The sequence below is a fragment of the Chelmon rostratus genome, chromosome 5 (assembly GCF_017976325.1).
Source record: "Chelmon rostratus isolate fCheRos1 chromosome 5, fCheRos1.pri, whole genome shotgun sequence".
In the NCBI taxonomy this organism is placed as follows: domain Eukaryota; kingdom Metazoa; phylum Chordata; class Actinopteri; order Chaetodontiformes; family Chaetodontidae; genus Chelmon; species Chelmon rostratus.
The window spans coordinates 5,838,384-5,855,308 of record NC_055662.1 but is presented as its reverse complement, the minus strand read 5'-3'; the positions used below and the strand labels follow the sequence as shown (position 1 = coordinate 5,855,308).

The window sequence follows — 16,925 nt, the reverse complement described above, 5'->3', positions numbered from 1 at the left end:
CCCTTCCTGGTACACATTTTTTTGGAAACTTGGAAGAGTAAAGCACCATACCAACTCACAGAGAAGTGTATTCAATCTATTGTAACACTCAGCGTTAAAAGTCAGGTATAATAACAGAGCAGAGCTGCAACTATCAATTCTCTTCATTATCGAGTAATCTATCAAATATTATTTCATTAACCGGTTAATCAATTAGCCTATAAAATGTCAGAAAATGAAGAAAAATAGCTGGAAAAAGGCAAGTCTCAGCTTCCTAGAGCCTGACATGATGTCTTCTAATAGCCTGTTTTGTTTGACTAACGGCCTAAACATTAGTTATACAAAACATCAACTCACGTTTGAGAAGCTGAAGGAGAATGTTGAGCATTTTTTGTGACACGTGATTTTCTTCATTTCTATTACTGCTGTGATTTTCAAAGCCATACAAGAAAACACTGTTTGGAATTTACTCTATTCAACTGATTTTTCAGTTCTCTGGAATCCACTGAACTGCGTATACATTTTCCTTCATCAGCAATATGATTCCTTATCTCATCCAATACAAACCATTAAATAAAGGCAAATATTTAAAACTAGATTGGATTTTGAGGAAAATTAAAAGATGTATCTTAACAGCTGACTGGCCACAGGAATGCCTGCATCACTGACCATCTGTAGCATCGTATAAACAATCCAGGGAAGAAATCTGCAAAGCAGCTTTCCCTTTCCTTTATATGTGATCTGTATGTTAAAAAAAGCAAATGCAAAACCACATTTTTCTGTTCAGAAGCAGGGTAAAGATCATATTTTAGATGTGCCACCCAGCACTTTTGTAGCTGTCACTGCTGGCGTTTGTTTTGTGTTGAGTGTAGGTTCAGAGGAGAGGCGGGAGGAGAGAGATGAGTTGGTGTGGAGTGACTGATGAGTGGGTGGAGGAGAGGGGCAGAGGTAAACACTATTGCAACACAGTCTGGACGGTGAGAGACCCGTGTACACCCACACGCACGCACGCACGCACGCCCACGCACAGGCACGCACTTGAACTTGGGAGCATGCAAACACACATGTCACGTCGCACTCACGCAGATGCACACTGCACACAGACTGCTTGAGGGGAGATTTAATCATGGTGACACCCATCTCGGAGCGGTGGTAGCAGCATGGCCGTGGCCGTGGCCGTGGCCGCGTCTGGATGCCCGGCGAGATGAGCAGTCAGAGCACTGACACACATCTCGTCGCCACGTCAATTCCAATCAGCGGTGCCTGTCAGTCAGCGCGCTGCGCTCACAACGGACTGACGCCACTCTGCCTCTGCAGAGGTGCCATCTCAGCCAAATAAACAGCCAAAGCTGACCAATACTCTTCTGTAGCACTCGTGACAAATTCAGAGTGAAAATACAACTCAATTCATGGAGGCCTTATGTATGGGAGAGGCTCAGTGGCATGGAATGGAAGCAGAAATCAACAATATTCACCAAATACAACATATATAACAGTATAGGTTTCATACCCAATTAATCCAAAGAGTAGGTCGGAAAAATGTTCATATAATGTTTGTGCAACTATTATTGCATTTGAAGTCATTAAAAAATGGTATGAGTCTAAGGCTCTGCGAGCTGCATTGAGCTAAATGCTAACATAAGCATGAAAATATGCTCACAATGACAATGCTAGCATGCTAATATTTAGCAGGTGTAATGTTGACCATGTTGAAAAATCTTAGTTTAGTGAATTAGCATATTAGCATTATGCGCAAAGTACAGTTGAAGCTGATGGGAGTGTCACCAATTTTTTCAGATATTTTTCAGTAAACGAAAGCTTTGGAAAAACCATTAGTATTAATATTAATAAATATTGTCAAAACAAATATATATACTGTATATATACATAAATTTTGAGGCAATCTTGGCGCTAGATGAAAACTCAGGGGATCACCAGAGTTATTGCAATTCATCCTGAGGAGAACATGAATGTGTGTGCCAAATTTCACGGTAATCCATCCAACGGTTGTCAAGACATTTTCCCAAATGTCAACTCACGGTGGTGCTAATTATAAGTCAGGGGATCACGGCCATCAAGGATCAAGTCATAAAGAGTCATCATCTGGGAACCATGAATGTCAAAATTGCATTGCAATCCATCAAAGAGTTACTGTGATATTTCATTCGGACCAAAGTGGTGTATGAACGGACTGACACAACTACATTACTAAGCCCAGAGAGGAAAAAGGTTCATCAAGATATATGCCATATCTTGAATATGAGACAAGACAAAATGAGTGAGACCTTGGGTCAGCGCTCCAGTGGAGAATGCCGATAATGACCCAGGCTGAGAGGAGAGCAGATCTCTATAGATCAAGGTGGAGCTGACGTAATCCCAACAGACGTGGCACATGGAGCAGCATGAGAGACAGAACATGGCACGACATTAAACCCAGATCAAAGGGCCGGCTGTCTCCACTACGCAGCAGGTGCCTTCTGGGTCCCCCTCACCATCAACAGGCGGCAGAAGCGCTGTGCTACCCGCCCTCGACAAAACTCAAAAGCGCCAGCCTCGGCGCTAACATCTCAAAGTCGCTGCAAAGTCAAAGTCAAGAGCCTGTGAGAGACAAACGGAGGGAAGAAAACAAATCTTTTCTGAACGTCTTTGTAGTTCAAAAGATAGGAGTTGTCATTTTCTTTGAGCTCGCGCTTTCAAACGTTTGATGCAGCGAATGACCTAAACCTTGAGGAGAGAGTGTCTGCTGGAAAAGTATCTATCATGGCACGATGGGAGGGAGCGGGGGCGTGCTGAGGCTACGATGAAGGCACCGGTTGATGTGCTGAAAGGGAGGGCTGTGAAAAGTAGTCATGAGTGCACCTGGACTAGATTTCAGAGCTGTTAAGAGGAGAGAAAGAGAGAGAGGAGAAGTGTAGGTAAGGGCTAATTATAAAAATAAAGTGCCCCCATTATCCCGGTGCTGTACTGCCCTAGTGAACAAAGCTACAACAGATGGGGTGTCATGGGTAACTGTGCCAATGCGAGCTAAAGCCCTGGAGTGGATGGACCCTGGCAGGGCGCTCGTGGAGCAGCCCTGGCAAGGGGGAGGCACAGCTGCATATCTCGCCCTCAGACACATGTTGACAGTGTTTCTCTAGCCCTGCCTACACTAGTCAAGGTGAGACAGCATGACACGAGGGGAGAGCGAGGGAGAGAGAGGGAGAGAGCGCTCCACTATGATGGATAGCGTTCTACATCCACCTCTCCTCTCTCTCCCTCTTAGAAGGCTGGTGACTTTCCAGTGAGGCAATTATCATTGCGAAATGCATAATAGCCTAATTAATTACAGGTGTCAGCGCTGCCTTTGTTTCGGCATGGAGGAACATCATGCCAAAGCCGCATCCGCTAAAAAGAGCAGCACTGATGAACGAGCCTTGAACCGCGGCTAGAGGAGCGCAGCTGACGGAGGAACGGATCGTTGTGGAGACGACTTGAAGTGTGCCAAACAACCCTGCGTCTGTTGCTAACAGAAGATGGATCGGAAACACATGGTGCAGAAATTAGGCCCATTATTTGCTTGATAAATCTGCCGTTGTCAGTTGCAGGGCTCGGAGGAAGATCTCAGGTAGGCCCTGCGCAGGAAGGCTCTGTGGGTAATTTGGTTCCAAGTTGCGGAGACCAGCCCGCCGTTGGTGGCGGCACCATCAACAACGAAACGGGCCCCTTACCCGGCGTTCCTGACAAACACGGCATATCATTTGTCCTGTCAGATTCGCCGATTTCATTCATCGTAGTGAGAAAGCCGGAAAGCAGACAATTGTTGGCGAGAGTGAAAAAAGACCTAACGGGACCTTGCGAGGGAGAGAAGTGAATGATGGGGTGACTAGGGAAGAGAGACAGTGCCGAGATTCCTGTTATTCTCCTCCTCAGCCAAACACAAGCATACACTGGTGCAGAACTTAATAGAACGTCACATTTGGTGCTTGCATGTGTGTGCGCACTGTACAGCGCGTGTGTCTTTCTACGGGGGGTCGTGGCGGTAGGCTGATAATCCCTCCACGCCCCCAGGCAGTGGGGGCTCATTGTAGAGTACATTGAGTCTAATAGGAGCAGGCGCTGCAGTCGTATGCAGCTCTCCCTGCTCCCACTGTGAGAAGACTTTTACATAATTAATGACTGTTGATGTTTCCCAGGTAGTCGCCCGGCAAATTCACTCCAGACTCGGCTGCCACCGTCGTCGCTTCCACAGAGAATGAGCGACACCAGAACAGACAGCTTACATTACAGGCATAAATAAGGCAATTTTGTACAGTGTCTTCAGACATTACTGTGAGGGGGGTTCAGGGCCAATGATTCGACTTGCTTCTGAGAAACACTCAGAAAGAGCTTTTCTATGTCTCAGAGTCTACAGAGAATTTGCGCTTGATCCGAGTAAAACTGCTTCCTTTAGTGTTTTTATAATTCTGTATGCTGTTGGAGACGCACAGACAGAAGAGCGCCTTTTCAAGATAACAGTTGACGGCTCCAGACGGATGATCATTCATGTCTGCATGAATCCGTCTAATCTGAACGTCGATCTTAATACACGTGAGCCTGGTGGTCTGGGTTCGCATGTTCCAGACCACCGACAGTCTGGAGAGGCCTCAGGGCCCTGCACATATTGCTGGGAGGCAGTCCACATTTATACTGGAGCATGTTAAATTAAACATTTAAACACGACACCAAGGGAAGGCTATTTTTTACTGCTCTCGGCCCACTAGTCATTATTAATTTGTAATAACCTTTAAGGCTTTTTGATGTCATACATATTTTACAGAGAGATATCACTCCCAGCCAGACTGGAGAGGGCCTGTCGATGACAGATCACCAGAGTGCCACTGAAATGTGCTTTCATCTGCTATAATTAGGACCAGGTGAAGGTTAAGACTGATCTTTGGACTGGGTGTGCATGCATTTGTCTGTACACCATCTCACACACTAATGCATCAGTGCGACGACATGTCAACGCCCAAAGATTAAAAAGTGTGGTGGCCAAAAAAAAAAAAAGAGGAAAGAAGAGACTGGACGGGAGCGCAAGGATTTCCCCCAAATTATTTTCCACCAAAAACCGTGCCCAGCGTCTTTCTGGCAGTGGCCTGACCGTCATTTTAAAACCTTTTAGGTATTTATGAATGCCCAGGGTAAAGGAGTTCATTTCAGCTGCATAAATCAGCTGAGTGGTTGAACACTGGGGGGTAAGGGGACACATTAACACCCCACTCTCTGTCTCCTTCATATTCTGCTGTTAGAGGGCTGGCCAAGGCCCATCTTGCTCCCGCTCTGCTGGGAGGTCCTCCATGCCCGCTGGATGCCAGCCTAAAGCTCATGTACGCTGGTGCCAACACGCCACTAAAAGCTGTAAAACAAATGAGCTCTGTTTGGTTAATGTACGCTGATTGACCTCTGCTGCCAGGCATTTGATGTCATGATTGTAATGACCAGCTTTCCTGCCTGATCACTCATACACAATGTGACAGGCGCGAGGTGGCATTTCAGTTTGAGTGAATGAAGGCTAATCAGATGAGATCCCTATAACAGCAAGAGCTGATGCTGTTTTCAAACCCATATCCTAGCAACTACTGATACAATTAACAAGCATTCAAAATGTTTTTGTCACTATTTCAGTTCAAAGAAATAACTAAATAAATTTGGACACCTTTCATGGTATGTAGTACTGCATTTTGGTTTTATTTTGACCAGGTTTTGAGATTACCTGTCAGTGGTGCAGTATTGAACAAGTATACACTGATTATATATCAAAATTCTGTGGTTGTGCGGTGGTTCCAAACTTTTTTGGCTCATGAACTCTGAATAAAAAGCAATGTCTGCTTGCAAACTTTTGTAACACGGTGCATGTCTATGAGCTGTGAGCAGTTTAATCAAAGAGTGACTTTCCCTTTTAAGCCTGTTTCATTTGAATAACTTTCAGAGGCCCTGAGAGGTAAAACTATACAGCATTTCAAAAGAAAGAAGCAAATATCAGAAAAGTCAGTTTTTCTTGTCCTACATTAGACAGCATCTCTCAACCTCTAAGACTTCTCTTGCAGCCCCTTGCAGGGATCCGGATCCTGGGTTGGGAGCCACTGATCCACAGAACACATTATCAACAGTTTTCATCATAGGGCTTTTTTTTCCAGTAGAACGTGCATACAATAACACATGCTGACTGTGAGGTCTTGAGTAACGGGCAGACTGTTTCTGGACAGACATGCCGTTTATTTAAAAAGGTATATGTTGTCACTGCTGTGAGCACCATTGGCAAAATTCCTTCACTCCCACCGTACTAAGGTGGAGGCAGAACTCTCAGAGGTATACATCAAAACCTGGGTAAATAAAACCAGATCAATGGTGGGCATGGTTAGATACCACTAGAGATAAGTGAGAAGTATGTTTTTTGTCGTTTGCATGAACTGGCTCTTTAAATATTTCTTTTGCTGTACAAAAACCATTCTTTTTCTTACATCATTGTGAAGCAGACATGCAGGAGTGCTAAATCAATCTTAAGCAGCCTCAGAAACAACTCTTCAGCAAGCTTTATATATAGGACCTGACTTTAGTGGTTATCTATTGGATGCTGAGCGTTACATAACCCTCCATATGCTCAGAGTGTAGGACAATTCCATACGGGTTATAAATAAAGAAACCTGACGCACGGCTGCAGCCACTGTGATTTGGGCAAGTTCTCACATGGGATGTCATAGTTCTGCAGTGCTAGCCCCACTGCTATTTCAGGCTCTGCCTCATTAGAACATCCGCCGTGAGTGAACAAAAAAAAAAAAAAAAATCAAAAAAACACACTGTACAAAAGACATTTCATTAGGGAAGAGAGAGCGAGCAGAGAACGGTCACCCTCCCAGCCACAGAGCGTTCTAGGCTAAAACATGCATTTGCTACATCAAGGGTAGTTGCACTGTGAAGTGTAGCCAGGTAGGCTACAGCGCTGAGACCTGTCACATGATCCCACGTGGAGGAGGTCTGCAGGCCTCGCTGACAGGGGCACAAACACGGAACCTGCCACAATGACTGCAATTACCCCACATCCATTGCCTTCAGCCGCCGTGAGTGTGAGTGTGTGTGTGAGAGGGAAAGTGAGGGACGGGACATGCGATTATGCATGTAAGTGTGAGTTCTGGCATGAGAGAGGAGGGGGAGAAAAAAAATTCACATTATTGCGTGACTGCCTGTACCTGCCTCTGTGATTGTGTGTGTGTGTGTGTGTGTGTATGTGTGTGTGTGTGTGTGTCAGAGCGCGGTTCTGTGAGCCTGTGGAGGCCCTCTCACACCACAGCGGCTGGCTAATTTAGTTAGGGAATCGCTGGCTGTCCTTCAGGTGAATGGACAGAGATTGGTCTCAATATGAGATGTAATAAAACAAGCCCATCACTGGATCTCACCGCACCTTCGGCTGTCCTTCACATGTCTCGCCAGGAGAAGACACGCGCCCACAAACACACGAGCACACATGCTGACGCACGCGCACACGCACACGCACACACGGCCAAAAGAGACCTTGAAGGTTTGCCATTTTAAAGAAAACCATGAAAGAAATATTTACAGTTTCAGACAGCCTACGTTGCATTTATTTATATTTTAATTGGCACTGATACAATTAACATCTTCAAAGTATCAAAGTAAAAATACTGGTTATGCAGAAAAAAAATGCCACTATGGGTGACATATTACTATATATTACACATATTAAATCGCTAATGCTGATGCGTGAATGTGTAAGTAGCAGTTTTCTGTTGTGGGTGGTTGAGGTGGAGCTAGTTTCAACTGTTTTATTTACAGCTTGATAGTCGGCCCACTCCAAGCGGTCACTAGATTCATTTGAGACGCCGTGAGATGATTAACGGGGCAGAAACGAAGACAAGTGTACATCAATTTTTTAGGACTTTTCTATAATCTTTGCTTTTGTTGTGAAATAATGGCTAATTTCACCTCTGAATAGCCATTTATCTGAGGGCAAGTCACTCTGGAAATGCCAACGACTCATAGGTATCTGTGACATGGAGCCCCAAGTAGCCTTTTTTTAGTCATTTGTTATAAGCCAAATAGCTTGGAAACCACTGATTTAACGTTTAACAATTAATTGCCTCTTATAAGCTTATTGTAAGTAAAGTGTTTAAAATCTCAATATGAAATGTAACTGCTCTCAAATAAAAGTAGTGGAGTAATAAGTATAATATTTCCCTCTGAAATGTAGTGGAGAATAAAATAAAAGCACAAAAAAAATCCTGCATGTTCACTTCAGCCAGAAGCTGCTGGACCGCGATGTCTCCTGTACACTGAATAACAGCGGCCCTCTGTGAGGACCGAAGCATGGTCGGGTCCACCTGCGCTCCCGTTTGGCTGCGGCTGACTCTTGCCCCTTCCTGCCAGCTGCTAGCATCCAGGGCCTGGTGACCAGCAGCTTTTTCCCTTTTGGCCGTCCCCTCAGCCCCATTCACTCCACAAGAAGAGCTGGAGCGCTCCCGCCAAATCCACCGAGACCCAATTAGAGGGACTGCAGGAGAAATCACGAGGAGATGCAAAGTTACTTTGCTTTAATTGAGGATGTGTTTAACACTCTCCTCAGGCCACCGCGGCCACTTTATGTCTCGGATGAAGCAGAGAGCCCTGCAGTGGGACTGTAAAACATATATCTGTTTGTGACAAAGGCAAAGAACGCTCTGATCTGTGGGCTCAGATATTTAAGGGTGTGATTTAAGATGTCGTATTTCCAGTGTAAAACAAGAATAAAACAAGCAGATCTCTTTAAAGTGTAAAAACAGATTTGATTTGTGGTGGAGGAGCAACACTTTAATACGGGGTATGCATTAGAAGAGTTGCTCCCCTCCCTGGTAAGAGAGTTACTTCACTTGCAGCTGCTTGTTTTAATAGAGCCACATGTTAATTAGTATTGTAGTTAATCCCATATTAGAGAGACCCAAACTGTCAGGTCATATTATAAACAATCGGTCCTAATGTTCGTGCATGTGACATTTGGAGCTGCTATCTCTTCTAGCAAAATGTTCCCTAGGTAGTAATTGGCCTACTTTACGCTGTCTTTCTTTGAATTGCCAGTTTCTTTATCATTTAGGATATTAGCCTTGACAAGCATCATCCCATATACCATAGGCCCACTAAGAGCAGAGAGAAGCTACTTTTCTTTTCTTTTCTTTTTTTTGCAGAGGGACAGCAAAAATGGGAATAAATGATTTACGCTAGCATGTAATACTGCAAGATCTACCTTCATGGGATATTAAATACAATTTGAAAGAAGAATAAAAGTTCAAACACTTAGCCAGCAGCAAAGTAAGTGTAACTTTTCGCTGCTTGCATTATTTAAGATAGGCTCCATCATTTTATCAATCTATCGATCTCTCACCAGAAAGATGAAAATGGAAAAATAATGAGGCCGATGAATGCTGTGTAAAGAACATCAATGTGCAAAATTTAATTATCTGTGCTGGAAAGAGAAGGAAAATGTGTCGGCTGTTTTCTAAAACAAAAAAGTGAAAAAAGGAGCAGTTAATATTTTTCCCTCTCTGCATATTTTAATTACCAGATCAATCATAACTACGTACTGCAGCACTGCAGAGAAAAGAAAATTGCAAGTCTAAATGAAAAACAATAGATTTGCTTTAAAGTCTTCGCTCTTTTGAAGTCTAAATTAAAATTTCAGGTGCCTTTACAAGAGCCTTCTTCAGAAAGTTATGATATTTAATTAGCGTGTTTAGATTTAGCTGAAATTAAACTTCACAGCCAAGCATCATGTGAAATGAAGACTGGTATTCCCAGGCTTTCAGCGGGGGGGAGCACACCGCAGATGAACAGAGGGAATTAAATCACTCCAACACATGTGGGCTGTGTATCCTCTGACAGAAGCTCATGTTCTTTTGACTTGTGCTGCCACCGGCTTGATCTGAGGCTGGGTCTCGGTGTTCAGTGGAGCAGAGAAAACAACTTTGCTCTCCGACTGTCTGTGCGGCTCCGATTCTGCGCCTGAAATCAGAGAATCGCGCCGTAGAATTGGCGGAGCAGCTTTCCCGTTCCGCCTTTTCCTCCTCGCATGAGCTTTTCCTGGTTGTGCGAGCGCTGATGTTTATTTCTCCTGGCATGTCCTCGCCGGCGCTGAGCCACCGATTTCACACATTTTTATTGGCTAATTTGACTGTGCTCTTGCCAGCAGCTGAGAGTGAGCCAGGAGTCAGAGATCCTCAGAGACGGTGCTACTGCTACTGCTAGTGCTGCCGCTCTTTCTGGCTTAGGGTGCCTGGAGGGAGCAGAGGAGGGGTGGGAGGCTCTCACCTGTCTCATAACAAGTAGTTGACCGTGTTGGGCTGAAGCGAGCTAGGCCGAAAACTGCATCAGAGATTAGTTACTGGCTGCTGCTGGTGAGTGTCTGTTTGGTGAGGGGTCAGGAGGGGAACGTGGTCGCCTGTCTCTTAAGGCGACAGGGGTTTAGAGGAGCGGATGTACACCCAGTCAGATGCCCAATAGGTGCGCTGCAGCCAGCTATATGCGTGCGTCCATCCTCAAACATGGCTAACATTTGCACAGCAGCGGCAGTCAGGCGTGGCGTCTCCGGGCTCTGAGGTTTGTGCTGTCAGGACGGCAGAAATTAAACCTGGCACTGCAGAGCAGAATGTGCTGAAACTCATCAATTCCACATGGCTAGAGAGCCAAGTGCCTATTTATAACACCCCCTCCACTCCCCCCCCCCTTCTTTACCTGGTGTGCATCCCTGGCTCTAAACACGCATCCGTAATGATGAATACACCCAACTGGGACGCTCCGACAGGGCATCAGTCAGGACAGGAAAACAAACACGCCAACACACACACACCATCAGATCGCAGCACAGCAGAGGAGGGATAAGACTGACACTGGGAAGGCTGATGGAAAGGTTGAGGCGTCTCAGCATAAAAACACCCGCCAGAATCACAACAATCAGTCACCACGCAGGAAACAAACAAGGGCAGTCAGATATATTAAACTTCTTCAAAAGGCCCAATCTGGAGCTGAAATGTGGCATACCACTGGTGAAATACTGCCACCCAACCACTGCTTTTTTTTTTATGGAGTCATTTACTGAATTGATGGTATTTCATTTTTAAAGTGACTGTCTGAACTTCTGAGAAACAGACTGATGGCATTTTGCAGGAATACTTGAGTTATACATTTGTGTTGGGGAAGAAGAATGTGTTCACTTTTATAGTTAGTCAAGAGTTGCTGTTGCATTGCTGCTGTACGTAACTTTGAAAACACAACAGCCCATTCTTCCTCTCATGTAAAAAGCCGGATTGATAACAAGTAGAACGCGGCCTCAACACAATGAAGGCTTTTACTGCTGCAGCTTTATTCGCTACGACCAGCAGCTCTTGGTCGCGAGTGTGAGCTTATGTTTTCAGACTCTCTGGCTCGTCTCTGTTAAGGTGTTTTCAGACTGAACCCAAAGCCAATTTTTGCCTTATTGGAAAAATCTGGCCACTGGAGTGTTTTTGTAGTCTGTAGTTGATTTGCTGCAAACGGGCAATGTTCTGACTATTCAGGCTATACAGCTAACCAGCATTAGCACCATGAACTGTTTGGCAGCGTCTAAAAAAATCACTCTCTCTTTATGTCATTTATGTGTTTGAGTCATCAAAATCCAAATTTTTGCCTCATTCTTAACACCTGCGGATGCATCCTTCTCTCAGTTTGCTCTGCCTGGACCAAATTTGCATCTGTTCACACACACTCTTGCATTGAATTAATTGGCAATCACAACACTCACTGGGTGCTCGGTCCACGTTACATGTTAGCGTTTACCGTCACTCTGTAATTGTCACTTGTGGCCACAGAGGCCACTGTTCAGCAAACGTTACAGCGGCTCATTTTAAAAGGGTTTAGAACAGACGGGGTCAATAAACAGTGAAACAACTGATTGAATATCAAAAAGGAGCTAATTGTAAACGCTCTGTTGAACGTCTGACGTAAACTGGATCTGTGAAATTAAATGAGTGTGCCACTCTAAAAGAAGAGCTGACTTCAAAATAAGCTTAAAAATGTCTTTGACTGGCCTAGTTGTCAATATATGGACTTTGGGGGTAAGATGGACGGCCATACAATATTTGATCCAATATCAACATTTAAGCTCATTCGTGTTTGACGAGTCGTAATCAATAAAAGTTAGCTTTAATGAACAAGTGAACAGAAGTGCATTAAGTTTGGGTCAAAGCAGCTTTTCTGCACCGATGTGGAGAACAGGCGAGGACATTCACCCTCTGGAGAAGCAGACGACGTAAAAGACTCAAGGAAGGTATTATCTAATGTCCAATTACACTCCCACGCCCCCCTGCCCCCCTCCCCCCCACACAGACACAGACACATCCTCTGCCTCTCTCTCCTCTTCCTACCTTCCAGCCTCCCACTTTCCTTCCCTCTCCTTAGTATGAAGAGGACACAAGTGATAAACCAGGAGCAGAGAGCCAGTGGTTTACATGGCCCTGGAGCCCATTATGTTCCCCACAATAGGCTGGAGGCCTGGACGTGCTGTGAATAGGTAATGGCCTGGAGATTCTGGGCCTGGCCTGCTGCTCAATGAGCCTGAGACAGCCGAGCAGGAGACAGGCATTAGAGATACCTCGTCAGCCCAGTATGGAGCAGTCTGGTCATAGCCAGGGGGGAGGCAGGGGAGGATGGGAGAGTGGGAGTGAGTGAGAGGAGTAGGAGGGTGTCGTAAATGCCCCTTACATAATGAATAATAACACAAAGGGAATATTCAGAGGCGCTGTAACTGTAAGGCAGGGATCTGGTTTATTGGCACAGAAATATGGGCCTATAGTGTACAATATACATAGAAATCAACGCTAACTTGATTTTAAAACTGTATGCAGTCTGGAAGCTGCGTTCGCATCACACTGTACCAATCTGCTGCTCACTTGTTTCCAACCCCACCTTCCCAAGCTAGCCATCCATTCAAGCAATCTGTACCTAATAACCGCGAGGTTTAGCCCATGATGAAGATCTGTCTTCATTGAGCTGGAAAAGCTGTAGCGTCGCCGAGCATTTTTCCTAACGGCGCAGTCCCTCATCTATGAAAGTGCCATAGAGCCCCTCAGACAATTAGGCAGGGAAAAGCTTTATGACCGTTAGACTCACTCAGTGAGCGGCACTCTCACCGCCAGCACCGCCAGGAGCGCTGGCTCGTGCAGAAAGGTAATTACGGAGCCTCTCATAATGACACGGAGGAAGCTTGCGTCATAACACCCACAGCCTTTTATCATAGCGCTGTAATTAATTATCATCCTTTACTCTTTGATTCATTCCACTATTCATAACATATTCATACATTCAAGAGAAATTATCATTTCCTTCAGGAATTAATCAAAAGGAGGAAGAACTGGTCGTCTCTCGATGGATGATCAAAGACGGTGTTTGTCTACCTCGCTGCATGGCGGGCGAGCTCAGGGCGAGGCACTGAGGGCAAGGTCTCTGAAAACACTGACACGCTCTGCTCTCGCCCTCCTAGACTCCGCTCAAATCATCTTTCAAGGTGCTTTACACGACTGGTTGAAAACACAGCAGCAGATGTTTCCGATAGAGGACAGGTAAATGGATATTACCATCCAAAACAACCGCCGTGACTTTTGCCGTTCATCGTCCCTTGTTGTTATTAGTCGTCCTACAACACACTGTCTGACAAACAAAGCGATGACACGATCAGCTCCGTACAGCAGGGAGACGCATGAATCGTAATAGCACACGCTCGCAAAATGTGTTTTTACAATTGGCTTCTTTCGACGTTTCCCGAGCACGACAAGTCGGTCGTATGGATGAGAAGCAGCAGCCATTTTGAGATCTCTTGACTCAGTTTCACGGGGTTGAAAAGCTGCTGTGTAGCCAAAATACCTCCTGTGGTCTCACAGAAAACAGGCAACAACAACAACATACATATAAACATTGTCTTCCCCCACATCATCACTTCCCAACCTCAGGGGAAGAAATGGCACAGTTAGACTCATAAACAGGTGTCCACCGGCCCCCAGTTTGCAGCGCTTTAATAGCTGTTTGATGTTTTTGATGTCTAGTCAGCTCGATCGTACCTTGCTGCTTGATAATGAGGGCCAATAATGATTCCTGAGCTTGAGGGGTTAATGGTATGTAACCGGCAGAGCTGCTAATTACACGTTACAAACTATTTATCAGAATCTCCATCTGCGCAAGCACCACAACTCTCATTGTGCACGCTAAATTACTCCACGGATTATCATTGTAAAGCAAGTTTCAGTAATTAGGGACCCATACTGCTGTTTTCTTTCTCCGAGAGCACCGAACGACATCAAGAGGAGAGGAGAAAAATAGAATGGCTGCTTAATTTGGGCCTGATATTCAGATTGGTACAGGCCGGATGTGAGGAGGAATCTGCCTCTGCCCAAGAAAAAAGAGGGAAGGAAAAAAAAGGCTACAAACATACAAGAAAGTCGTCACTGTTTTCTGCCTCACAAGGGGTTATCCTGAGGGGAGTTTACACTCTAAAGTGAGAGGGAGGTGCAAATTGCATTGAGAAGCCCGCATAGTCTTGGCGAGACTTGGTGAAGACTGCTTTCTTTACGTTCAGACGCCAGCGAGATCTTGTGTGTGAAAGTTGTGTGAACGGCGTGGTCCGACGGGCCCGTCTCTCCAGCGGTCGGTTATTTGAGAAATAACTGTCATATCCCTCAGCCCCAAAGGTGTGCCTGAGACCACGGAGACTTGTACCATCTCCTATGCTTCGCCGTAAATTTTTATTAAAATTACCTTCATTATAAGACAGTGTTCATTATAAAACCAAAAACGCCGGTCTCCCAGGGCCCTGTGGATTAATAAGGACAGCGGTGTATTTTAAGCCGTAAACTCAGCTCCTCACTGTCCTTAATCTCCTTCCTACTTCACAAGGCCAAATTAACACCTCTCCTCAGCTCTGACGGGACCTCATTAGCAAACTTCCAGGGAAAGAAAGAGGAGAGCAGAACGAAAAAGAGGAGAAGAAGGAGGGAAGCGACCAATGACAGCCACCAGCTCTGGGATTAACCCTTTCTCCTCCTCCAGCTCCTCGGAAAAAACTAGGTCGGCAGCGTGTTTCTAATCAGTCGCCTGGTTAGCGATAATTAGAAGGCGAGATTGGACGGGAGAAGAGAGAGAAAGTGGGTGGGGAACATTGAAATGAAAAAGAAAAGAAAGAGAACCTGTCATGTCGCAAACACTTCAAAGGAGCCGACTTCTCCTTTAGAAGTGGCATGATGAGGGTCCAAATACCACGAGGCACTCCTCTGGGCCTCCGAACTAGGAGGAGGAGGAGGAGGACGGGGGGGGTTGGTGGTGGCGTCGGTGGAAGCAAGGACCCAGTTTTTTCTCACATACGTGCATCCTCACAAAAACACACGCACGCCAGGACTTTTCTATCGTTCACCACCTGTACGGTGCAGCTGCAGGGGAGCTTTAGTCTATCCCAAACCACACAGCCAAACAAGCACATCCAACTCCACCTTCTCCTCGCATTCTCCCCCTGCAGCAGCAGGTCGAGGTCCCACAGCTTACACTGAGGTCGTGAAGACTACCGCTGGGTAAAGTTCACAAGCCTCCGCAAGCTGTTTGACATTACCAATAAGGTCAAAGTGTATCAGAAAACACCAGAGGATTATATTATTATGGTGTGCCGAGTTGCTCGCTGCACCTCGAGATCAAAAAAAATAGCCGGGCTCTTTTTTTTTTTCTTCTTCTTTTTTTTTTCCACCGCAAGCTGGCTTACTTATCAATGTGCAGAACATAAGCCGTGGAAGTTACACAAGAGAGACCAAGAGGTACCCAGAGAGGCCTGCAGCGAACAAGAAAAAAAAATCATCACTCATTATCAGCCATCTATTTTATCTACTGTGAAACATCTCCAGACTCCCAGTTGCCTGACATCAATGGTGCTTAAATTAATCCTGTGGGTTCCTGTTTGCACAATAAAGCTATGGAAGGGTGCTTCTGATATTTGTGCGTCTTTACAGTAGAGTAATTGAATTAGCGCACAAATCAACCACAGAGTATAGCCGAGTGTAGCGTTGAAGAACGCGATAGCTACTGCCGGGGAACACGGATGCTTGGGCATAGTCAATTATAAAGCATTAAAAAGAATCTGCCAATAATCACTTCCAAGAGAACTGAACAATCCATGCTGAGTGTTCTCATGTTTACCAATGATAGGGCTTTCAGGTTAGCGCTGAGCGGGAGTTTAGAGGGGAGGGCGAGACTGAAAACATATTTGTGGTATCATTTCCATAAGCCTCTGCTTTGCGGACCATAACGCAGCTCACAAATGTGATTTATGACCTTGGTTTAATGGCTGGAGCAGAGTCTTGGTAGGTATCAGATGACTTTTTCAATATGGCGACGTCAGAGGGGGCACGGCGAATGCACCATCACAACAGGAAATGAGGGCTTGTCTCAGCCAAGAAAATATGAGAAGCCAGATATCTGATCATCTAATGGCAGATAGATGCTACTTCACTTTGACAGAAAAGGCATCAGTCAATAAGCACCAGATGAGCAGTAAGACGAAAAGTGTGCCATGGATTCCTCGCTATCTATCAACTCGTTCATTCCACAGGCACAGTCATCCGCACTGCTCAATGCATACCCAATATCCAGCCGGAGCGTCTCTTGTTTCAGTAAATCATAATGTGGAGCAGAAAAGGCTTAGGAAATCATCAATAAAGATCCATGCTACAACTACTTAGCCGTTTCCAGGCGTTCTATGTTTTATTCTGCTGAATCTGTAAAGGTTTCATGTATCTGTAAAGCGCAAAGACACGTGACTCACCTGGGCCTGGAAACTCTTGAGAACAGGTGCCACCATCTCCCGGACTTCCTGCGCACAGACAAGAAAAGTAAACTCAGCCTCAGCATTTTCTAGCGTGCAGATGCTCCACCTGTTC

At 45.4% G+C, this 16,925-nt stretch overlaps 1 protein-coding gene across 1 annotated transcript in view; it reads right to left on the bottom strand.

The window, feature by feature from the left end:
• cux2b (cut-like homeobox 2b) overlaps positions 1-16,925 on the bottom strand; it is an 80,094-nt gene that overhangs the window by 27,745 nt on the left and 35,424 nt on the right. The window contains exon 3 of the mRNA XM_041937965.1: positions 16,811-16,858. Coding sequence (XP_041793899.1) covers positions 16,811-16,858 — 48 coding nt within the window. The remainder of the gene's footprint in view (positions 1-16,810; positions 16,859-16,925) is intronic.